The sequence below is a fragment of the Leuciscus leuciscus genome (genome assembly GCF_965113295.1).
Source record: "Leuciscus leuciscus genome assembly, chromosome: 12".
Lineage (NCBI taxonomy): Eukaryota > Metazoa > Chordata > Actinopteri > Cypriniformes > Leuciscidae > Leuciscus > Leuciscus leuciscus.
The window spans coordinates 8,492,920-8,519,669 of NC_138736.1; the positions used below are offsets into that span (position 1 = coordinate 8,492,920).

At 36.1% G+C, this 26,750-nt stretch overlaps 1 protein-coding gene across 1 annotated transcript in view; it reads left to right on the plus strand.

Annotated features, from left to right (window-relative positions):
• Positions 1-26,750, plus strand: part of csmd2 (CUB and Sushi multiple domains 2) — a 324,493-nt gene that overhangs the window by 179,361 nt on the left and 118,382 nt on the right. Inside the window, exons 10-21 of the mRNA XM_082187012.1 lie at positions 2,551-2,672; positions 7,383-7,486; positions 8,210-8,322; positions 13,745-13,927; positions 15,317-15,643; positions 16,959-17,153; positions 18,147-18,285; positions 19,446-19,633; positions 21,294-21,482; positions 21,783-21,899; positions 25,224-25,439; positions 25,528-25,716. Of these exons, the coding sequence (XP_082043138.1) occupies positions 2,551-2,672; positions 7,383-7,486; positions 8,210-8,322; positions 13,745-13,927; positions 15,317-15,643; positions 16,959-17,153; positions 18,147-18,285; positions 19,446-19,633; positions 21,294-21,482; positions 21,783-21,899; positions 25,224-25,439; positions 25,528-25,716 (2,082 nt within the window). The remainder of the gene's footprint in view (positions 1-2,550; positions 2,673-7,382; positions 7,487-8,209; positions 8,323-13,744; positions 13,928-15,316; positions 15,644-16,958; positions 17,154-18,146; positions 18,286-19,445; positions 19,634-21,293; positions 21,483-21,782; positions 21,900-25,223; positions 25,440-25,527; positions 25,717-26,750) is intronic.

The following is a 26,750-nucleotide window of genomic DNA, read 5'->3' on the forward strand; positions in this document are numbered from 1 at the left end:
CACCACATATCATGAGAAATATGTTGTGTTTATGTTGTATTCAGTTGTGTTTTATTGGATATTTAGAAATAAAATCAAGCTTTAGACCTTAATAGAATCTGAAATATACCACATCATGACAAATGAGTTGTATTTGTAGAAAACTGAAGTCTTAGCAGCTGTTTAATGTTGATTGTAGTTCCAGTGGCTTAAAGTAACTCTTTGGAATGAATCCCTGCCATTTTCAGAAATCAAAGTAAACTCCCCTAAGTTTCATTCCCTCATTATGGTCTGCCATAGGCTTTAAATCTGCTACTCTTGAGATGTGCATTGAGAAACCCAGGGTTTTGGAACTGTTGGCCTGAATCTAATCTGATTGAATTCAGCCTGAACAAGGGGGACTTGAAATGATTATCTTTTTTGCAATATTGCCCTTACAACCTAAATGCATCTGGACTGTTTCACAGCTGAGCCCCTGCTAATAGATTTCTTCTACTAATAGCATGATTCCAACCACATCCCAGAATTTCCATTGTACGTTTTATTTTTATAACCATAAAATAACATTTCCAGAACTTGCAAGGTTGTATTTTTTATTTTTTTATTTTTTTTTGCATGACAACCTACTAAGAACTTATAGAACTTTAACTAATGGTTATTTTTGTTTTATTTTTTATAACCATTAACTAACATTTCTAGAACTTTGCAGAAACTTTGTATGTGACAATCTATTAACAACTTAGAATTTGAAGTAATGGTCAAGTAATGGTGTAATGGCTACTATTCAACATTCCCAGAATGTTGCAGGGAGTTTATGTAAAAAACCTAAAACAAACATATACAGGACATTTCTCTCTCTCTCTTTTTTTTTTTTTCTCCAGAGTGCCACAGAGAGGAGAGAACCAAAATTGATGTTCTCTTTTTGAGAACGTATTATCCCTTAATAATTATGAATGACCAATAAAACTATAAATGCATGTTTGTTATTAGCAAACTCAAACTTTAAAGCAGAAACCTGCAGACAACACACATTATGTTGTGAAGGTGAAAATTGGGGTTGACCGGCCCTGATGTTAATTAACTTTCCAAAGACTTTTGTTCTTTAATGTCAGCCCACCTTAAAGTGTTTGAGGAAACTTGTGTGTGTGTGTGTGTGTGTTAGGGGAGGCCCTGAGGAGCTCACCTCAGACATAGCTCATTAAAAGCTCCAGCTGGTCCCAGACCTCCAGAAACATTAATTTAGTGCAAACACACTGGCTGTGCCCTTCTTTCTCATTAGACATCGAGTGCCTTCATTCAAGGAGGCATTTAAAGTCCTCCTGGAGGCCACAAGAGTGTCGCAAAAGACTTTTAACTCATAGACAAGTCACAAAGTCATTGGTAAGGTCACTGATCATTCAGTTCACATGCCAGTCCAATCAAAACCAACAACCCAAGATAGATTATTTCTGGTAACTTTAACAATAATCAAGTTCAAAATATTGACTGCAGCTGAGGGGTAAGCCTTCATACGTGTGCTTTTTTAATAATTTAACGTTTTGTTACATTTCATCAGCCTGGAGGCCCACAAGCCAATCACAAACTTTGAATGTGGGGTATAGTTTGATAAGTGATTTCTAGAAAAAAAAAACAGTTTTGACCTGCGAGTCTGACTTTTGAACTCAACATTGGGGAATGTGCTGTGGTCTGTGTAGTGAGTAAAGTGTCTGCGGTCCTGTTGCTTTTCTTTTTAGGTTTACACTTCAGACTGATGTTGTGGAATTGAAATGTGCTTCACTAGTTCTTTAGACATGGGGTAAAACATATCAGACATTTTTACTTGCCAAGGTTATTATTGTTAACTAAAACGAATACTATTAAAAACTTGAAATACAGCTGAAATAAAATATGAATATTTGTTGAAAAACTTAAACTAAAAAAAAATTAGAAATGTTACCTTTGCAATAAACTGAAATAATTTTAGGTTGAAACATTACAATTATTAATTGGAAATAAATAACTAAAACTAAAAAAAGAAATAAAATAAAATAAAATAAATTAAACTGAAATAGCATTGAAAATATTTATTAAACCAAAATTAACATAAAAACTAAAAATATAAAGATTCTAAATAATAAAACTATAATAACAACTAAAATAACACTGATCACTAACTGCAGACAATACATGTGTGATTACATTATAATATAATACATTATAATACATTATAATATTTTATAGAAATATTTATAATTATTTTCAGTCTAAATTTTCTATCTGACGATAATGGCATTTCATAAGATGGAGCTGAAAACCACCTTGAAGTTCAAATTATTATAAATATTTAAAATGACAGTACATATTGTTTGTGTATCTGACCGAGAGGAACACATCTGTACCAAAATATGTTACATCTGAACATATTTAACAAATTAATCCAACTTTTTTTGTAGCTGGTTTTCTACCATGTTTGAATAATCAGTGACTTTCAATATAATGCAATAACATTATTTCTATTCTATTGTTAAGAGAACTGTATGAAGAGTCAAACTGCACTATTTGCTTCAACATGATTTGTCTCTTTTCTTTCAGCTCCTATGTGTGGTGGTCAGCTCTGGGGCCCGAGTGGCATCATCACCTCCCCAAATTTCCCAGTACAATATGACAACAATGCCAACTGTACCTGGATCATCACAGCTTCTGACCCTTCCAAGGTGAATGCTTCCGAAAGTGTGTTCGTATGAACTCGCAGCACACTGCCCAAACATAGCTTCTTGCTTGCAATATTAGAAAAGTTTTCTGTGCTAATTTGGTGGGGAAATCTGATTTAAACTTCTGCTTTACAGTTTAAAAGTTTGGGGTCGGTATTTTATTAATTTTTTTTCTGAAAGAAGTCTCCTATGCAGACCCATGCCGCATTTATTTGATAAAAAATACAGTCAAAATATACTTTTTTTTATAGAATTTAAAATAACAGTTTTCTATTTATTTTATATATTTTAAAAATATATTTAATTAATTTTTTTAGTTCCCATTACTCCAGTCTTCAGTGTCACATGATCCTTTAGAAATAATTTTAATATGCAGATTTTGTGCTCAATAAACTATTATTATCAATGTTGAAAACAGTGGTGCTACCCGATATTTTTTCTGGAAACCGTAATTCATATTTTTCAGGACTCTTTGCTGAATTTATTTGAAATTTTAATTCATTAAATAACATTATAAATGTATTTACTGACACTTTTGAACAATGAATTTTAGGTTGAATCTTACTTACCCCAAACTTTTAAACTGTAATGTATATGGAGCTACTCTTACTGGAATCTCAAAGCAATAGCAAATTAACTGAAATATTCAATAAGCCAACACACAGTGGGACAGCTTTATTAATTTTAGGTAGCTTTCTGAGTGCATTGTTTCTATGTGGGCCTGCTAATAACTGTAGGATGCAAGGAAAAGGATACACATATTGAGAAATGATGTGCAATATCTAGATATCTAGACTCATAAAAAATGAAACATTGGCGATTATATTAAAGGAGAATGGAAGATAAAGAAATCCACATTGAGTGGCTACCACAGGAGAGACAAAACCGCGTAGCTCTGTGTCATGACTTTGGCGTCGAGTTCAAGGCCATTTTCTTACTCGCTTGCCAGATTTTCTTTATCTAGGTTCAAATAAATGGCTTAACAAATCTCTCCCCTCATCACCATAACTCAGTTGGGAGAGAAGGGGAGCAAGAGATGGAGGGCAAATGGAATGGGGTGGAGCGGCTCTATCAGTGCCCCCTGCTTTTTCTCCGCCGCCCAGTGCGCTATTTCATCCTGTGTGTAAAGGACAGTTCTGCTTCACACTGTCACGGCTGGAGAGCGGGGCACAGATGAAGATGGAACATTGCTGGTTTTTGCTCTTTACAACCGTAATGACATTCTATTTTCGTTCTGACACAATAACACCCGGAGAAGACGTGAGGTTAGCTGTGAGATTGAGGCAGAACTGGGGCCGTATGAAATGTACCTGACAATGAGCTTTTGATTTCACTGCAGCTGGTTTGATGCCCGAGCCAAAGACTCTCCCAGTGTGGACAGACCCCGGCAGCTGTTAAAGCCTTAAGCATCACAGTTAGCTAGAGTTTGACATCATTTAGCATTTGATGATGCATAACGAATATTTTAAAGTGAAGTGTATACATTTTTATTGGTGTTAAAATGCACCAGTTTTAATGTAAGGAGACAGCTATATATAAATAAGCCATTTGGAGGATGAGTGTAAACACAGTGGCTCTGTGGTGCTGTCTTAACATTGATTTGTTTGTTGAAGTGGTTAGACAATTAAACTTCTAGATCAGTCGATGAAGTGAGGTTGAGATGGTACCACATGCAATTAGCTGTTTGGCGAGGGATTTACGAGTATGTCTGAACATTGGTAAATTCTTTAGAACACACTTGCTGCATCCGAAATCGAATATTTCCCTACTTATATAGTATGTGAAAAACAGTATGCCAACAGAGCAGTGTGTCTGAATTCACAGTATTTGAAAAATAGTTGGCAAAAACTACCCGGATGACCTACTAATTCCACCAAGATTCTGAAGTGCGCATTCGATGGACACTTTACTGGCCCATGAGTCCACAGGAGAGGAGTTGTGAATGGCGATGAATCGACACAACTGACGCTGTAGGTCACATGACATTGATAACATGGCGGATGTCCAAACTGCATTCATACTACACACAATCATATTATATTGAACATACTTTTTTTAATGGTTGCAAAGTAAGTTTCACACCAAAAATAGTAGCCAACAGTTTGCAATTTCAGATGCAGCTGCTATATTTCTGTCACCAATAGGACTTTAGGAGAACTTTTGGGATTCTTTACAGATGCCAAACCTTTGCTAATGTTAGCTTTTGGGGTATTAGCTTAATATTATTAAATATTTCAACTTTTTCTTTGTTATATGAAATTCACATTTTATTTTATTTTATTTTACAGTTTATTTTTGGCACATCTGACTGAACGTTATGATGTTATTTAATTGTTTATTTAGGTTGCATATCATGCTAACTATGCTATGCAAATACGTCTTAGCAAGACAACAGACCGTGTCATTTATTTCCAAACATGTTAAAAATCTAATTTACAGCCTAAATGCAATTAAACACAATAAATGACATAAAGTGGACAAATTAAATAAGCTAGTGAGAGTGTTAGGATGTTGAAGAAACAAAAGGAAATGGGACCCTTATAATGACATTTGGTTAACAGTGTGACATGTCTAATCATCCGAAACGAAGTAACATCCTGAAGTTCAGGAGGAGCCGAGTCTTTAATGCCTCAGTACCGTATTCCCCGGAGCTACAGTTAAAGATCCTCTTGCTACTCAAAGATGTCCATTCTATTTATGTCAGCCGTGGTGCCTAATGACGAGTGCTGGAAAATGAACTTGGAACTAAAGAATGAGGGAAAACAGATATAACTCTGCAGGGAAATGCAGCATGTGGAACCGCACCGGGCTGAATCCCCCGCTCACAGACAAACATTAGCTCAGAGTCTAGACACTGTGTTTCTGCCTCAGATGGAGGGATCCCCAGAAGGCATCATAATAGAGAATAAGTTGTTCATGAGAAGACATGGCTGATTGCTTTTGTTGTCCTCTTCATTTTTTAATTATCAGTCTTCCTTTTGTTCTGTGCGCTATCGTCATCCAGCGGGCTGGTATTATCACTTCTGCAGGGACTTCCTTTTTGACAAAAAGCTTCACTCCTTCAACAAATCCCGCTTGCTTCTATGTAGTCTTGAGCATTATCGCTCTCAGCTGCGAGACCAGATTCACCATGCCTTTTGTCTGAAAGCCTCAGTGATTTATCCCTATTAATTTATTGACGTTTTTGTGCTTTTATTTGGATGGTTAAGTTATCCTCTCTCTAACAATCAAAAAGTTTTTTTTTTTACTATTTCAGATATGCTGTAAAGCTTTCTTTGGTCACTGGGTTATTGAGACTGTTAATATCAAGAAAAATGTTGCACTCTTCTTACCCATCTACTGGAGAAAGTGGGATCAATTGTGACACATGACTTCTAAAAAAAAGTGCTCAATTCAATCATTTGAGAATACATAAACAAACATAAATAAATAAATAAATGATTAAATAAATGATAATAATAATCATAATAATCATAATAATGATGATTATTATTATTATTATTATTATTATTATATTGCAGTTATTACTATTATTATAATTTTTGTGAAGAAACTTAATTTTTGCAATAGTGTTTTTTTTTCTAATTTAATATTTGCAATAGTTTTTTTTTTTTTTTTTTTTTTTTACATTTGGAGACAAAAAATGCTTCTTTTAATAATTCATGTGTTATTTTTAGCCAAATGATTTAAATTGGATAAATATTTATTTAAATAACATGTATCTGAACACCTGGTTAAAATTATTTTCACATAAAATGGATGTCTACCTTTTATGTCAAATGCTATGCCTTATTTGTTCTCGAGAAGGTGTTAGTATGTAGTGATGGTCACGTTTGATTGGCTTGCTGGGAGCAGCATTTGCATCATAATCCCTCAATGAGTCAGCTGAGGATTGCCCTGCCCACAGCGCTGTCAGTCATGATCATACACACCGTTACCGTAATGCTACAGGACAGGGTGGGATACAGGCGAGGTGGGCAGCACACCATCCGTTAAGGGGGTGAATTGAGAAAAAGAAAGGTTCAGAGGAGGTAAAAGAGGATGAGATCGTGTTCACTGGTGGTGTGACCTATCAGACTGCTGGCACTCCACCCATGGCACTCTTTGTTGCGGAGTGTGTTTACCATAGGACAGAATGCAATTTGCATTTATATAAGCTTTTTCATTAAGAGTTATTCTCTGAGCACTCCAAAAACATTAGGTGGAATTTGGTGGAAATGTGGCAGCCAATTTGAAATGGGAAGCTAGACAGCGAATTTTGTTTATTTTATTCATATTTTTTCCTTTTTCTGTGTATGAGTAATAAACCTTCATATTTAATTGCTCATCTTTCGATAACTCTTACTTTTCTCCTTTTGTATAAGAACTTCTGCAGTCTTGCTTTCATCTTGGAGAAGAATGAGAAATAGGCACATTTGACTCTTCATTTTCATAAATCATTTTTATAAATTCTATCTTTGTTTTCTTCTACAACTGCTGAGAGAGTTTTTCTTTAGTGAGAATTATCTGAGAATTACTGATTTCAGAATTACTATCTATCTATCTAGTTACACATTGATTTAAAAACTTATTTTAAGTATACTGGAATAGTATTTTCTTGTAGATCTAGATCTAATATGTATACTATTTATGATTGAAAAATGAGAGTTGTACTGCTTCACTACTGTTCTTACCAAGTTTAGAAATCTGACTCGGATTCCTCACTGTGTGCAGGTGATCAAGCTGAATTTTGAGGAGTTTGACTTGGAGCGGGGCTACGACACTCTAACCGTGGGTGACGGCGCTGTAATCGGCGATCAGCGGACAGTCTTTCATGTGTGAGTACTTTTGTTCATCTTTTGCTTTCTTCTCCATCGTCTCTCAAACTCCTCCCAGGCTGTGTCTCCCACTCTTTAACTCTCCTCTTTGTGTGGATAAACCTCCTCCCCATCTTCTTTCATCTCTACTTGTCCTCTCTTCCTTCAACCCCTCCGTTCTCTCCTCCTCTGCCGTTTCTTCCTTTAGCCCCCCTCTATTTCATCTCGTTTCATCACCCCTCTGAGCAGAACTGTATAGCAAAAATACCCCAAGCTTTATTGTCAATCACTATGAGTCTCAATGTTAGAACAAGATCACTCCTGCTGCAAAAAGCGCATCACACGTCGATGCCCCATAATGCAGATTTGCACACCAGATGCTCCGGAAACGTTGCTGAGTGTGTTGTTATTAATTGTGCTGAAATTGATGGTCTTCATAAAGTTTTATCGATGCCGTTTTATGTACGCTCTCTGGCAGGGGTGTACAAGTGCTTGTGTTCCTTTTGAATGGCCCTGTGTCCCTGGATGCTTTCTCTTTGGTTACTCAGAGTCCCCTGATGGTCTAATGTGCTTAATTAGCAGGTCTCATGAGCCCTTATGGACCCATTCCACAGATCCCTGAAGGATAGTGCCGGGGGAATCGGGGAACTCCCAATGTTCTCTGAGATGTGTCAAATGAGACTGTACATATTGAAAGTGAAGAATCACAGTTTTTTATTATGTCTCTCTTATTTTGATTTGAAGGTTGTCTGGGACTACAACTCCAGATCTGGTGGTCAGTACCAGCCATCAGATGTGGCTCAATTTTAAAACGGATGACACGAGTGGCTCCCTGGGCTTTAAGGTTTCTTATGAAGGTAATTAGAGGAAACTCTATTCTCTAAACTATAATGTTAAGCTAAGCTACAATTATAATTATGTTATTGTTATTATTCATATGTTAATAATAATAATGTTATAATAATTATATTGATGCTATTGTTATTAATATTTTTTGAATTAGTCTTAGTTATCTTGTTTGTTGTTCTTTATTATTATTTTAGTTTTAATTTTCATTTATTTTAATCATGATAGTAATTGTTGTTATTATTATTTTATTACTTTTTTAACATGTTTAGCATTAGTATTAGTTATCTTTTTTATTAGTTTAATTAATTATAATTGTTGTTTTGTATTTTATTTGTTTTAATAATAATAATAATTATTATTATTATTATTAATAATATTTAATGAATCACTCCTTGATTTGTACATATTCAGGACTTTATCGCAACAAATATTAATAAATGTGATTTAATGTGATTGTATAGTATATCATATATGTATCACATTCTCATATTATGTATTATTACGCAATTAAGTCGATACAAAAGTAACTAATTGACATCCCTGATTAAAACATTAATCGCCTTAAAACATGTCAAATAGCTTTGGAGGGCTGTCTTATGGAGGGCATCTTACCGTATTGTTACTGCAGTGATGATCTTTCTCTGTAATCAAAAATGCATTGGGTCTCATTCACTAATAATTGCGTGGATTGTTTCGTTTTTGTACGCACACGAGAACTTCTCACGAAAAATCTCTGTTAATTCACAACATGTGCGTATGCAGCCTTTACACATGAATTTGTTGTTAATCTCGTTCTAATGTTAGTGACTAGTGAGTATTCTAAATGAGCGGTTGCGTGTATAAATTTGCATAAAAGTCATTTGCATAAAACGGCCAAACCATCTCCATATAAGGGCTTTCCACACAACCTTTCCTTTAAAGCCTTTCGTCACTCTCGTCAAACATGCTGCTCTCTGCAGACGCGCTCTCGCCAGATCCTCGAGCAATCCCAAGTGTGTCATTCTCAAAACCGGTTCAAACACCTTTTATACAGACCCAGATTACAGACCTCTCATTAGCCAGCTGTACATACGCGTATATCCGCACAGCTGAAGCTATAACACAGCTTTTCTTACTCTTTCACTGTATATAAAGAAATACAAGATGAAATTAAATTATATTATTCATTTATAATTTATAATATTATATAATTATAGTCGTGTTAAGATGAAATATAACTTCTTAATAGGATTATATGAGAACAGAGCAAGTGCTTTTTGTGTACGTGTGGTTTCAGTTGTTCCTCATTTTTTCTGTAAATTTAGAATACATTTTAGTACGAAAGTTTTGGTGGATTATGATTTGTTTGTGAAAATGTTCGTACGCAGATTTCACGGACAAATTCATTGTTCGAATGGGTCATTGCTTGTTTGTTTTTCTTCACCATAAGCAATTATGTCTCCTATGATCAGGTGGGTGGACATGCAAATCCTTTGAATACTTATTATTTATTCGTTCTTACTTTGTTCATGATTGCATGTAATGTTCATGTTGAAGTAGACATCTTATAATGAGGTCATTGGAAGAAGTTCACATACAAATAGTCATATCTTGGACCATATGATTTCCTTTGAGTAAATTTCTCAATTTTCTTCTAGCTTTCTGCTACGTGACACTCTTGGGGTATGTGCTGAGAGTACGGGAACAGCGTGTTCTTTTTTAAAAAATTCCTTTCACTTTCTATTTCTCGCTTCACCATTATACCCTCTGCACTTGTGGCGAGGGTCATCAAAGCAGCCTGTGATCGTTTAACCTTGCTGGAATGAGGGCCATGGGACAGGAAGGATATCATGCAAGAGCGGCTACTAATTTTCAGTTTCAGAGTGTATGTCTGATTGAAAACGAGAACCCTCTTTCAGAATTGCACCACACATGGGGGACTTTAGCACATTTTATAAATTACTAACCAATATTTGCTGTCAGATCCACAATAAGCCTCCAGGCTCCAGGTTTTTTATGCTTTTATCCACTGCAGAAGCATAAGACGAAAGTAAAGGAGTATTTTTAAGCTAGATCCATGTGTAAGTACATGATATAGTAATTAATTAATCGAATGAATCAAAACTAATTACATTTAAAAATATATATATTGTGAAAAATATGTTTACAATTTGAAAATAAAGTTTAATATATTTTATGTAGTTTGTTCCTCAGGCTCCCTACACAGTTTGGAAAAGTAAGGAATTTGATTTGAGTTATCTCCAGGTCTGGAAAAGTATGTAAAAAACAAAGCAGAGACTATTCCAGACTAGACCAACAGACTATTGCCCCTATTTAGTTTTCTATAATAGAAAATTAAGAATTTAATGAAAAATAAATGTATCAGACAAGAAGTGTGTTTTCATGGTAGCTGTTCTGTGATTGTCAAACACGACTTCCACCTATTGCGCCATCAGCCCATTTCGCAGTGGTTTCTTGGCCACCACCGAGTATGCGTTAAAGCAGACCTAAGGCCTTGAAATATGACGTACTGCCCTAACGAAAGCCAATTTTCGAACACTTTTTTTTTACAATTCCAGTCTTTTTTTGAACTTAGCAAATAGGACATTAGCCCATTTTGTGTCACAGTTTCTCCGCCACCACAGAGGATGCGTTAAATTGGACATTAGGCCATGACATTAGAGGAACTACCCTAAGGAAAGACACATTTTGAGCAATTAGATCTCTATTAATTAATGTGCATCCATGCTCTCGTTTTCTTCATAGTAAGATGGCAGTGACGTTCAAAGGAAATAGGTTATAGTATATGTAAAACTAGAAATTGCAATGTGTAATGCACCCAAAAAAAAAAAAAAAAAAAAAAAAAAAATATATATATATATATATATATATATATATATATACATACATACAGTATATACACATATCTATACATATACATTACAAATAATAACTATACACACTATATATATGTACACTATATATATATATATATATATATATATATATACCTAAATACACATACACACATACAGTATATACACATTTCAATTATGATACACATATCCACATACATTATGATACACATATAATACTTGCTCGAAAGGGAGTGGAAAGAAGTAGAACTTGTAATTATTTATGCCATCGTATCACTGTGGTTCTGTCCTGTAAATGTTTCTGGAGTGCATTTTGAGGATTTGAATAGTTATACACACTGATATGTGGCTGAAAACTGACGGAGCATAGCCTATTTGCCAGGTGCATGCTGGGAAAAAATGAATTCATAACTTGTATGATGTGTAAAGATGGATGGATTTATTTGCACTCGTGCCTTCCTGCGTTATTAGTAATCCTTCATTAGGAAGTCAATGGCTTCCATCTGTGTTCTCAGAATAAAAAAAATAAAATAAAAAAAATGAAATTGACATGAATAAATCATAGGAAATTTGAGATGGGTAAATAACAAATGCCGCCCCTTATGAAAGTGCACATGTCAGCTCTCAGAGACAGTTTGTTTGTCACCAAGCAGAAGACAGCTGTAACAAAGTGTTAGCTGGGACATTTAAGGAATCACGCATACAAACATTCCCTCAGGGATGACTTGCTGCGTAACATTTGTCAGCTCAGGAGACATTTTCTCTCACAATCCTGTTGCCTTAACTGGTTTATATGGCCAGAAGTAAACTCAGGGTGTAATTCCCAAGATACAGGATAGAGATTCAGTCCAGGTAGAGACCTGTCACATGTCTGAAATCTGAAAAATGCTGCATTTTCAGACAGTATGTGGAGGTGGGAAGATATTGAGGCACATCTGAATGTTTATACATCATCATATCTGACCTATACGAAAAAGGTTCATTGAGGTTTTATAAAGAATCCTAGGGTTCTTGACTCAATTCTAAAGAACCCTTTCTGCCAAAAAGGTTCCAAATAAGAAGAAATATCTTGCATGATTGCATAATACTTTCATGTTTAATGGGTTATTTAAATTGTGTCTAGTAATAAAGTATGTTTGCGAGCTGCTTAATTCATAAAATGTAATTACAATTAAAAAGTAGTTAAGACTAAATCCATAAAATAATCCCATGATATCTGAAGTGGCTTACAGAATTCTTTATAGAACCTTTTATTCTAAGAGTGTATGAATCAGTCTCATGCTTTTTTAAAGCAAATATTTGCATGTGTTATGCATTTTAATTCTTATTAAAGTATTATAGAGTTATAGCTTAGTAACATGCTAACGGCAAACTGTAAAGTGCATTTGAGATGTTTCAATATTTTTTGCTAATGGTAATGCTTTAAGCTATCAAAAAAGTACAGTACTCTCAGCTCCATTTAACATACTGTACCATGTATATGTCAAATCAGCAGAAATCCACAATTTTCCATAATCAAAACCAAAATGGGAAGAAATGGTAGCCTATCTCACGAGATCTCTTGTTCGCCTGTAGCACTCTCTCTGTCTCTCTCTCAGTAGTGCCATCTTTCTTTCGCTTTGGCCTTGTGATTCTAAATGAGCCCTGACATATTGAGACAGGTGAGGGTATAAGGGAACAGAGTGAAAAAAAGACAATTCATTAGGAGAGCAAGCCATTCGCAGATGCCATTGGGGGAACATTGAAGGTAGTTTGCATTAATATGCTTTGCTGTCAGATTGTATAAGTAGTATAAGGCTTATATGCAGCATGCAAGTGTGTGTGTAATTTAATCTGTCCCTGCTGAATAATAATGATAATACTAATAATAAATATTTACGGCAATTATGGAATCAGTAAGATGTCAGTTTTGTTTTGTTTTTTTCAAATACATTAATTCTTCAATTCAGCAAGGACACATTCAATGGATCAATGTAATTAAGATTTATATTTTAAATACATGTTGTTCTAAAGAATCCTGACAAATTCACGGTTCCCAATCACTGTTCCCAAAATAAAAAATATTAAGCAGCACACATTTGTTTGATAACTTTTTTTAACAATAATAAATGTTTCTTGAGCAACAAATCAAAATATTAAAATTTGGTCTGGAGTAATGATAATATAAATTCTGTTTTGTCATCACAGGAATACATTCTTTAAAAATAAGTTGAATTAGAAAACAGTAATTTTAAAGTGCAATAATATTTTCGTATCAGTTTTATTGAAAGATTAATGATACATTCATTAAGTACATTTTTATTTGGGTACGCTTAGAGCATGTTTTACTGTAGAGAGAGACGATTTACTGTAAAGAGAGATGAGAGAGTAATTTAATAAATAAATGACTAAATAATTTGTCAGTATAAGCCAAAAAAAGTCCTATAAATGGTCATCCTGGGATTCAGAGACATTAACCTTACAAGTGACCTTACTTCCCCATTCCAAAACCTTGATGGAAACTTTATTAATTAATCCTGTCCCAATGTATAAGCTATGTCTTTTTTTCTTTTCTTTTCTTTTTTTTTTCTTCCAGAAATTGACCAGGGTGGGTGTGGAGACCCTGGAATCCCAGCCTATGGCAAGAGGGAAGGCACAGGCTTCCGACATGGAGACAAACTTTATTTTGAGTGCCTTCCAGCCTTTGAGCTGGTGGGAAAAAAGAACATTACCTGCCAGAAAAATAATCAGTGGTCAGCCAAGAAGCCAAGCTGTGTGTGTAAGTGACAACCCTTACCCAAAAAATACATTCCACACCCACATGATCACATTTGGGAGGTTGGTGCACCATTATTACTGTCTGAGCACGTTAGAAAGTGAATCTAATGGCGGTGTCTTTAGTAAAGTATGTCCCCACCGATGCTTCCTCTCAGCGGCTGAGCCAAGCCAATGTGACAGTTCATTTAATGCATTTAGTTGCTTTATTTAGTGTATCAGGGTCTTATAATGAAGTTAGCGGATTTAACCGAACTGAAGATAGCTAATTTGAGAAGTAAATTATTTGTAAGAATGCAAGCAGTTGATGTACTTGCTTGCTTCCGAAAGAGAAAGTTGTTTGTGGCATTTAAATGCTTGAAATGAGTGGCACAGCATATAATGTTGTTTGGCAGTTAATGCTTGTCCAACTTGTTTTGATATTATTGTTCTTTCTCTATTATTTGGATTCATGTATACCGTCAATTTGCCTCAGACTGTAGTCGTTTGTCACTATAATGGCTACCATCTTATTACATCAATTTAAATGCAGTTGACTCACAACTTTGTTTTTTGCTATTTAATATCATTATTATCAGCTCAGACTGAGAAGTCATTCATATGAGGTGGAACCGTAACAATCTGTCTTCAGTCCACCACTGAGCTCATTTTCTTTCTCCCCATGGCTATTTAGTGATGCTTATTGCCCTCTCAGGTTTGTCTCAAATCCTGAAAATGAGTTTATGTCTGCGAATAATCCCAGCAGATAAACCCTGTCTTTCCCTGCAACATCTTCAGCCATTATCTTCTGCAATATGCACAATCACAATAAACACACAAAGGCGTCATATACCTAATATATACTGTATATATTTTTTTACTATTATTTTATCCCCTCACTTGGCGCAACTTTGCAGGCTACATGAGTAAGAAAAACACTGTAGTTATTTATAAAGGTAGGCCCTGTTTATGTAAAGGGGGAGGGGATTCGAGTTAAGTCTTCCATTGGTCTGCCAAACAGAGTCCAACCCTAAACACACACCATTGGTTGAGCCAAAGTCTCTTTGTCAGGTTGCTCGGGATGCTATAACATACTGTGTTTACATACAAATGACTGACTTATGGTTGTCTTGGCACATTAATCTGCAAGTATGTTTACATCAAATTGAGCAAATCATCCTTAGGAGGAACTAGTAACAAAAAAACGAGAGTGAACATTTCATAATATGTCATAATATTTTTTTCCTCTCCTGTCTCACTGCATTGTTTAAGCAACAACAAATGACCTCCCTATGCATTGTGAATTGATTTTAGCTTCAGAGGCGGTTTTAATTTCCAGTTTGCCTCGCAGCTCGACGTACGACACCTCCTGTGTTTAACAGTTGCTTGTTTTATCTCTTTGTCCCTTTCTCAGTTTCATGTTTCTTCAACTTCACAACTCCATCTGGGGTTTTGCTATCACCAAACTACCCTCAAGAGTACGGAAACAACATGCACTGTGTGTGGCTGATCATCGCCAAACCCGAGAGCCGCATCAACTTAGCCTTCAACGACCTGAGCATGGAGAAACAATTTGACTTTATGTCCATTAAAGACGGCGGCAAGGCAGAGTCGCCAATTCTTGGCACCTTCTCTGGAGATGTGCTGCCGTCACCCATCACTACCAGTGGCCACGTGGCCCGACTGGAATTTCTGACTGATCATACCTATACAGACCGTGGCTTCAACATCACTTTCACCAGTACGTTTGAAAGACAGCTCTATATTCGTGACTTTTCTTTTTTGTTTTGTGGTAAAAATAAATCATGTATTCAAGTTATTTTGGGCAAACCTGTTCATACTTGTTTATGTCTAACATCACATTGAAGTTGGAGACCAAAAAATCATTTTAAGATGTATAATAGATAATAGCGTTTAGATGTTTTGTCAGTGGTAGTATGTACTAAATGTGAAAAGTTTCTGGAAGTTAAAAGAGTTCAGAAGTTGTTTTGTTATATGAGATGGATAAAGTTTTATTTTTCCCCTCTAGGGAGAATTGTCTGTATATTGCAACTGAATATCTGTCGTCCTTCAGTAATCACTATTCACGGGGCATAGCGTATGGCAGCGGAATTGATAGATGCTTGAGTATCCATGTGAGGAAGAACAACAAGAGCCACAGATTTAATTAAAATTTATTTCCAAATACATATATAATTAAATAAAGCCACAGTTAATTGAAGCTGTCGGGAGGTGATCCCACATGGTTTGACTCCCCATGTGCCGTGTTTTTGGGGGAGTGGGAGGGATGCTCCAATTATTCATGTTAATTAAGGAGATGACAAACTCCATCGAACGGCTTGTTGGCACATGATGGTGATGGATTACACACACACAATCTTGGTTTGAGATCTTCTTGAGTCAACAAGGAATTCATGCTCATTGCCTGACTGGAGAAACAATAAGAACAATACGTTTTACAGTACATTGAGCATTAATGTCTATGACAGTGTCAGTCGATGACATTAGGATGCGTTTGGCATACGCTTTTATCCAAAAGGATACATGTTGTCTTTCTTCATGATCCCAGGAATCAAACCCTTGACCTTGGTGGTGTTAGAGCCACGCTATATCAGGAATGAACAGATTTGCTGGAGAGATTTTGTCTGCTGATAATACATCTTATCTGAAGTCCTATCGATAAGTACTGAGTAGCTCCAAGCTTCCCACTGAAGCAAGAAACTTGGGGAGGCACATAAATCAATATTTTGTTCCAACTAAAATTAATTAGTGTAGTTATACAGCTGAAACGATGAGCCACAAAGTTTTCACTTCAATGGGCACATTGAGAACTCCCTCTTTAATTTATTTGAGGCCTTGTAAAAGTTGTCCATTTTATAACAAAATGTGGACAGTCACTGGACAGGGATTAAAAACAAAAAAACAAATCTCAAATGTTCCAGTTAAATACAAAAATGTAAGCTCTGTTGTTGCTGTGCCCAGTTTTTTGCACATTTAGGTCAAAGTTAGCATGCACTTCTCTTCCATATTTCATTGTTTTTCACTCCCCCCTGCAGCGTTTCGACACAACGAATGTCCCGACCCTGGCGTGCCAGTAAACGGAAAGCGATTTGGTGAGAGTCTACAGCTTGGCAGCTCCATCTCTTTCCTGTGTGAGGAGGGGTTCATGAAGACCCACGGATCTCAGACTATCTCCTGCATTCTCAAAGATGGAAATGTTGTGTGGGACAACGCTGTGCCACGTTGTGAAGGTGTGTCCTCTCTCTGATAAATACGCACATTTCATAATTCACAAGTTTGCTTGTAACAAAACCAAATTGTTATACTCCAGCTCCGTTTGCACTTTACTGAGCCCTTCGGAAGTTTATTCAATTCGGTTTTTCATAAAGTACATGCAGAGATCAACTGTAATGTCAGTGGAACAAAAAATATATAATCTTTATTTTCTGTATGTACTCAAGAACTATTAACTGTCATTCAAGAAAAGAAAAAAATCCTCTCATTTAATGAAATGTGCTGCTGTATGCTACACATCATTTTATGACATTTGTCAAGCAATGCTTTTAATAGATGTCCTTGAGTACACTGAGTTAAGCGATGAGATCATCCACTTCCCATTGAACACATTCTGCTTCCAGATTTGCATTTTAGGAAAAACACTCACTGACTTTTCTGTTTTATGTATTTGATTAACCAGACTTATCCACTATCACTAAGCCTAACAGGTTTATTTGTCATTTTAAATCATATGGGTTAAATAGATAGTATATTAGGGAAAGACGAAGAAATGGAATATGTTGTCGATAAATATGTGGTCATGCAATACACCACAAAGAACAAGATGTGATGTCACTCTAGGTCTTCTGTTTTTAAATCAAAAATGAGAAATGATAGCACATTTAAATGTGGAATTGCATAATCAACTCCTGATGATGCAAACCTGCAGATTTTAAAGTTTCATAAGTTCATAAGTTTCTAGCGAGTCTGAAATAGTGGTCTCTCTGAAGGAAACTGTTTTTGTGTTGCGCAATCTTTCCCTCTCTTCCTTAGTTTTCACTTTTGTTTTGCCTTTTATTGCTCTTTCCTTCTGGTTTCATTCCATCCTTTTCTATTCCGTTGGATTTACCGTTTATATTCAGCATGTGAAAATCAAAGGGGGAAGAAATCATTTGTCCTTAGTCAATATAACAATAAAAGAACAATTCTGAATCTTTCTCTATGTGTCATCTTCTCCTGTTCTTTAGCTCCATGTGGTGGAAACCTAAAGGCTTCCAGCGGCATTATTCTGTCCCCGGGCTGGCCTGAGCTTTATAAAGAGGCCCTCAATTGTGAGTGGATCATCGAGGCCCTCCCAGGATATCCTATCAAGATCATCTTTGACAAGTACGTACAAGACTTCTCTTTCTCTTTTCTGAACTACCATGTTGTTCTTAATAAGGCTCCCTGTTTCATTTCCCCTCCTATCTTTCATTCTATTGGTTATCATCATTTCATAAATAGGTCACTAGTGCACTGCAGATATACTATCTATCACTATAGACTTGGAATAAGAGGATCCGGCTATTCATTTTCCTGACTATCACAGGGATTCATTCAGAATCAATATTATTATCTTTCACCTCTTCCTATATGAAATGACTTCATATGTGCTTGTTGAACATTTAATTAAATAAAACATGGGCATCAAATGCTTTCCTTCACTGCTAGAACAGCCTCCATTTTGTTTTTTGTTTTTTTTTGTTTTGTTGTTTTCTTCATTTGTGTGTATGTGTTGTCCTGGTATTCCCTACGTTATGGGGACCAAATGTCCCCACAAGTATTGTAATACCAGTAAATGTTGTCCTTGTGGGGACATTTTTGTTGGTCCCTGTGAAGAAACAAGCTTATACATCTTACAGAATTATCTTTTTCGAAAATCTAAAATAGCAGAAAGTTTGGTAACACTTTATTTTACAGTGTCATTGTTACACATTACTGTAGTTACTAAACCAAACCCTCATCTTAACCCTATAGTAAGTAGATGTAGTAAAGTATTATTAGTGCTTAAATGTATGATTACTCTGTAATATTGACATCTTAAAATTAAGTGTAACTGAATGTTTTGTGTGATGGGTAGGTTTAGGGAAAGGGTTAGTGTAGGGAGATAGAATATACAGTTTGTACAGTATAAAACCATGTTAATGGAATGTCCCCATAAAACATGGAAACCAAACGTGTGTGTGTGCAGTTTGAATGTTTGCATCATCTATGAATTGTTGTTGAGAAAATGTTTCAGAGGTGAGGCTAGCAGGAGAGCTGATGTTTTCCACAGTCTCTGACTGTGAGTACAGAAAGCAGCAGGGTCGCTGCTGCAGGAAACTCAAACAACACATGCCACTTTAGAGTGAGCTGGGTTTTCAGTTTGAATGATGTAGTGTCTCTGTTCTAGCTATAATAGGTGGTATCCTGCTGGAACACAAGCAAGTAGGACTGGGATGAATCCATGTAGCTTCACTTTGTGGTGAAGCTGCCATGCTTATGCATTGCACTATTCTGATCAACAGATTCCGAACGGAGGTAAACTATGATGTTCTCGAGGTACGGGATGGACGCTATCCTTCTTCCCCTCTGATTGGTAGTTACCAGGGTACACAGGTCCCGCAGTTCCTCATCAGCACCTCAAACTTCATCTACCTGCTCTTCACCACCGACAAGAGCCACTCTGACATCGGCTTTCGCATCCGATATGAGAGTATGATGGTCTACTATTGTATTTATAACTGTTTTGATCTGAATAGGGCTATGGCATAAATTTCAGGAATTTTGGTAACACTTTTGTAATTTAAAGTCTGTTCAAGTAATGTTTACCACCTTTGACCTTAAATCGAAACGGCTACAATTACAAAAACCCTTGGCTAAAAAAAGTGATATTTCTCTTTCAGGTTTAAGGGCTACAAACTAAACAGCTTTATTGTCAATAATTATGGTACTATGATACAATGTTATCCAGTAGTCTTTAACACACTTTGTTAAAAAACGCACATGGTAGACTTTCACAAAACGATTAATTGCATTGTTCAAACTAAAACACGTGATAAGTGTAATTTATGTTCAAACTGTCTTACAATGCTGAGAATTTTGTCAAAGCGTGCTAGTTAGATAAAGCTTGATATTATCTTCTCCTCAATGCATTTCATGGCCGCAATTAAAAGGATCTGATAGTACAGATACCTGTGAATACTGTCAGCTATGAAGGAATCATTATAAATAATAGCCACATGCTCTTTACTATGCAACGTTTTTAATCAAGTCCTGTAATTATGATATAATAGGATGGTAATTATGCTGTGAGATGATTTCAGTCATGCACAAACACGACACATGCAACATTAGACTGCACACGAGAACATACACACGAGACTGCCGAATTAGCTCCGTCACGGTGTTGTGAACTGAACGAATGGCTTTTAGGCTGGAATGACTCATGTTTATAACCTTTTCTTGTTGTTTCTCTATAAATCTCAGTTCACCTTAAATTATTGAGTACATCAACTCAAGCAGAAAGTGCTGAAGAATAATGCAACCTTTGAATGATCCGAATAAGCAGAACAATTCCATAAACTTTTTAGAGGCTTATAGTCTGGCCAGTACTGATAAGCTGATAATTATTTTATGTAGTGGCCGATAGCAAATAAATCGTTCATATTAAAATGCTATACTATTTTGTCTAAATAAATACAAAATAAAATACAAAAAAAATTAAATCAGTAATTTTTTAAGTGAATTTTGGCATCACAACATTATAATGTACAACATGAAAAAACGGATTTTGAGATTTGGTAAGATTATATTTAAAGGTATAGCGGAGGATCTTTCCAAATTTTAGATAAGACCCGCCCTCTCCACTTTTTGAAAAGTTTGATTGATTCACAAGAATGATTGACAATTAGGAGGACCAATAGTTTAGACTACCCACCAGGAAGTAAAACATCCTCCGCTATACCTTTAAGTGTTATTAAATCATTAGTGTTTTAAACATAAAGTGCACTTTAGAAGACAGCAAAGGTAATCTAAATGTAAAATAAGAGAAATGATTGAACAATAACTGTTATGGTACTTTGGCATATTGGTCTGATAAATGGACATTATCACTATATAAATGCTAAATTCATTAATAGAAGTTAATACTGAATTACTTTTTAGAGTTTTTTTTTTTTATTGGCCGATTATTATTTCTATTTTGGTTCACTCACACAAATAGTCCCAGACAAGTCAAATAGTAACACTTTAATTTGTAAATTAGTAGTAGTTCATAATGCATTTAGGATACATTTTATGGCATGAAAATACACCTGGGTGAATCATCATACGTTGTTTTCCACATCATTTTTTTTTTCTATTCCCCTCTCAAGCCTTGCAACTCCAGTCGGACCATTGCGTTGATCCTGGAATCCCAGTCAATGGTCAGCGCCATGGCAATGATTTTTACGTGGGAGCTTTGGTGACGTTTAGTTGCGAAGCAGGATACACCCTCAGTGACCACGAGCCCCTCGAGTGTGAACCCAACTTCCAGTGGAGTCGGCCCCTGCCCAGCTGTGATGGTACGGTGCACTCTTTACTAAAGGACACATTAAGGTACAGGTCATTTATTCAAGCACGATATCGCTCCCAGACTGGAAGGGCCTTTACGGTTTGAAGCTACCCTTTCCGCTCCCTTCTCCTATTCCACTAGGCTTTGAATATTTAAGGCCATTATTGATTTTTCCCCTTGGGTGATGATAGGAATAATTCGCCTCCATATATTGATGTCCTTCGGAAGGGCACTTCCTATAACGTTTGTTTTAGCAGGGTTAAGCTCAGCATTTTGACAAATAGTCTTTATCCTTTTCTCTTTCCTCTAGCACTATGTGGAGGGTTTATTCAGGGTAACAGCGGCACTATTCTGTCCCCTGGGTTTCCTGACTTCTACCCCCATAACCTCAACTGTACCTGGATGATTGAGACTTCACATGGTAAAGGTGAGATCGCTTTTTGGTGATGGTTCTTTCTTTCACAGCAAGAGACAAACAATTTTATAAAATGACCCACGAACACTAATATGTTTCCATTTCTTTACTGAACACACATCGTAAACAGAACGATATTTAATAACTGTTTCAACCTCTTTTGGAAGCTGCAACCTCCTCCAAATGGTTTGTGTAATTGTAAAATCAGACCTGAACAACATAATTTGCACCATTTCTCTTTACAAAACTGGTTCAGTTCAGGTCAGCCGCGGCGCTATCATTGGGCCCGGGTGGGCCTGGGCCCACCCATTTTAGGTCTGGGCCCACCCATTTTCTACTATGGTTTTGTACGTTTCTTCGTTCGGATCTATTTGCGATCCATTCCATTCTAAACAAACAACGCAGTTTACATGCTTCGTCCTTGTTTCATTATTCATTAAGATAATAATTAATAAATGCACGCATAATTATCAGTGAACTTGATAAATGTTGCAGATATGTTTTGCTATGCACAAACAAATAACTTTCAACTTATGTGTGCAAAATTCAGAATAAAATGAATGTGCAGCAATTTGTACAAATAGAGAGTCTGTAGGTCTACTATACGTGTTGTAGCCATTAAATAAGCTCATTTAGTTTCATATTTGTTAAAATATTATAATGTTATTTTTTCATCTATGTTGATTATGAAAAGTGAACCGCACGAGTAAGATAGGATGCGCAATATATCGAGAGACATGGCGTGGGTCAGACATGATTTTGACCACTTAATTAAGTTTTGTTTTGTAGAAAGACTTTTTTTAAGTGAATTTCGTTTTGTATAAATTGCATCTTAATTTTAATAAAAAAAATTATCAACCAATTGCCTGGAACCAAGAAGCAAATATAGTAGACGATATAGGCCTAATCATGGAGGCGTCCGCTTATGAACTGGAGCGCATCTCATTCTCATCCTAACTTAACGAAACTCAGCGTATGCCTCACAGACATGAAATATATCTTAAGAAAGCTTGAAATGTCTTTTTAACAATTTAAAATGAAAAGAAATAGGCTACATAATCAGAGATGTAATCCATGATGTGCATTTCTCTCTATAGGCGCGTTCACTACGGAGATATGAGCGATCGTCAACTTCATCTTTACAGCTGTTGTTGCTGTTAATAAACTAAAAATAATAGGCCTATAATTTTACTATACAATAAATGAAATGAAATTGTAATTGTATTAAAAAAGCAACAAAAAATTCCTGTTTAAGTTTTCTTTTCTTTTTTTTACCTATGCTAATTACGCATTAAATTCAGGTAACTGTTAGGCTACTGAGTCGCTGTCCTCAGTGCCCAGAAAAGCGCTGAAACGGAGATGAAGGGGAACCCGTTTTTTTTATTTTATTTTTTTATTTTAACTGGCCCATCCAGTTTTCTGGAGGCCCACCTACAATCAAAATCCTGGCGCCGCTAGTGGTTCAGTTATATTCTTCTGATGTCTATGGCATGAACCACTCTCTCAATGGATCATGCCAAATTGTTTCAGTCCATTTGAGGCACTCCAGAAGTTTAATTTTCTACATTCATTTTTCCATCAATGATAACAAGTGGTTCAGGACCTGAGGCATCAAAAACCATGATGGCCCAACATACTTTATTTTTGAAATCTTGTTTTGTGTTCCCTAAACAACTATTTGTTGATCTGTCCTCTGTGAAACATCCACATGCTCTTGTGGACTTCAAACAAGTGGCATTGTTTTTTCTTCCACTGTTTTCTGTATCATAATCACCTTGACTGAAATGTTAGCATGTTACATTTACATTTACATTTAGTCATTTAGCAGACGCTTTTATCCAAAGCGACTTACAGATTAGGACAAAATTAAGCGAGTCATCATGAGGAGGCAAAAACAACGCAAGTAGTGCTCAAAAAAAAACAAAGTTCAGGCATTATTCAGAGTAGCATAAACCCGACAAGTGAGGTTTTAAAGGGATGGTGAAGGATTTTTTTTTTCTTTTTTATAAGGTATAAGGTTTATAAGGTTATCTGTTCCAGATATATCTGTAAGTCTTTAGCTTACACTCCAGTATTCTTCTTGCAAGAACACCCACTCCAAGGAAGAGAAGCTATGCCTGTCTTACCATCAACTGATAAACATCAAGGCTTTTAGAGATTTTTTTCAAGCCTTTTCTAGCTTTATGCATGTCAACAATCCTTCCTCTTTGCCGTTCAGAGACATCTTTTGTTCGAGATGCAGTTAACATAAGGGCAATGCTTCTTTTGAATAGCAAACTCCAAATATTTTATTTTATTTTTATTTTATTTATTTTTTTGTACAGAGAGGCTCTGCCTACTCCTCCAATCTCATTGTCTGAACAGGTCAGCTGATGCCAACTTTTGGAGAAATCATTAGCCTAGGGTTTGACATGCTTTGTGTGTTCAGTACTGAGTTGAAAATGCATCATTGCTTGTGCATTTTGTCTATTGTAATTTATTTCTAGGACTAGAAATCAAGGTAAATTCAAAGGTTTGACATGTTTTCCTGCAACTGTATGCGGTTGATAAACTCTTAAGCCCCATTCACACTGCCAGCGACACGCAGCGACAAAGCGACATGATCCCATTCATTTTCAATGGAGGGCTGGGAACTTCCGGCGACACGAGCGAGAGTGACCGTTGACGACAGAATGTAGGCGTGTCAAGCTACACTAGATGCGAAAAAATTTCAGATATTTCAACTTTATGCAAATGAGCATCACATTTCGCGAGCGACAACCAATGGGAGTGAAGGCTGTCAGTGCCAGTGGAGCTCACGTCACCGTCTCGAGTGCAGGCAAGACAGGACAGAGTTCCGAAGCGATTTCACCATTTTATACGATTTGACTGTACATGGATATGAAAAACTAATGCATGGAAATGAAACTGTCGGCAGTCTTAGTGAGTTTGATTCATACATTGATAGTTGGTGTTGTTAATTATATGATGCAATGAGCAGTTTAGCTCTGCTGCAGTTCATTTTACAGTTTCCCCTGCATTATGTTGATTATTAGGGACAAAAAAAATTGATTTGTCAAATTCGATTGATTTTTTAGTCATTTTGAACAGTATGATCTAATTCCTATTCAATTTAGAATGATATCTTAGTTTTAGATATTATTTGTGATTTGCATTTTCGAAAGATATGGCCAGACATGCGGTCAACCAATAACATTAGCGCAACAGCACTGGGATCGCCCACAAGCGTCTTACAGTACAAAGACCAGCGGCATACAGCAACAAAGTCTCTCGTCGTCTGAATGGGGCTTAAAACAGTTGATGTATTTCTTGTTTTTCTCCTCTCAATCTCTGCAGGTGTTCAGTTTACCTTCCACACCTTTCACCTGGAGAGTCCACACGACCACCTTTTAGTGACAGAAAATGGTAGCTTCTCTCAACCTCTGTGGAGATTGACCGGGTCTACGCTGCCCCCCCCTCTCAGCGCTGGACTCTTCGGCAACTACACCGCTCAGATCCGCTTCCTCTCAGACTTCTCTGTGTCCTATGAGGGCTTCAACATCACTTTCTCAGGTAGAGAGCTTTGTACAGTCGCTTAAACAACTTGACATTTATAACAGAAGAAGCTACAAAAAATCAATCCTTCTCCTGTTGCTTTCAGAATACGATCTTGAGCCTTGCGAAGATCCCGGCGTCCCCCCCTTCAGCACTCGTAAAGGGCTGCAGTTCGGGGTGGGGGATGCGTTCATCTTCTCCTGTTTTCCGGGGTATCGTCTCGAGGGGCCTGCGAGGGTGGTGTGTCTAGGGGGGCGTCGGCGGGTGTGGAGTTCCCCTCTGCCAAGGTGTGTTGGTAGGTGGTCACATGCTTTTCATTTTGCTTTGTTTGCAAATTATACAATATATTTCCTCTCGTGCTCAGAGACACACGCTTATGCACATTTCAGATTTCTCTAAAACTTCATATCTCAAAGTAAATGGCTAAAGCAGCCCCATTTCAGAGTTCTGCCGATTACCAGATTCACTGACTTATGATTAAGGTTATGACTCACTATCTGACTATGGTGGATATCAGCATATAAGTATATTGGAGGCCAGGCTTCTTCAATTATTATTATTATTATTATTATTATTAGAATTTTTTGCTGGAATAGCTTAGATGCCAAATTTAGAATGTAATTTGTTAACATTATGATTTTGATGTTCCAGTTGAAGTAAGTAATTAGGTATTATGTAATTTCTGCTGCAATATCTGGCTTATCCTTGATTCATATTTGTGTACGACTCTTGTGGAACTAGGTCAGCTCGTTTCTAAACATATGTTTATGTTTATGGAATGCATGACATTGATCACATACAGTATTAGTTGTTGGGCTATATTTATTTATTTATTTATTTATTTATTGCGATATTTAATAGTACATGCCCATTCCTCTTTTTTTTTTACATTTAAATTACTTTTGCAATCTTCTAATGCTCACATAAAATTAATATTTTAAAACACTAATTCAATAACAGTCTTTAATGTAATCTTTAGCAAATCTCAAAATAAAATATGTTTTTCATATTGTACATTATAATGTTGTGATAACTAAATGACTTGTAGTATTTAAACACTTAATTTATAGGTCATCGTCCATTATATCACAATAAATATTGAATAAGAAAGGTACGTCTATAATTACTATAGCCTTGCATCCCTAGTCAGTTGTATTTAATATTTTTATCCACATTTTATCAGAACAGACCTGCAAACCTGGCAGCATTGTCATTGTCAAAAAGTTTAAATTTGATTGAACTTTCATTTGTGTAGTTTAATATCCTAGCAGAATTAGGTCCATAAATTGATTTGCACTCATTCAGAAACACAAAAGATTGCCAGCATGA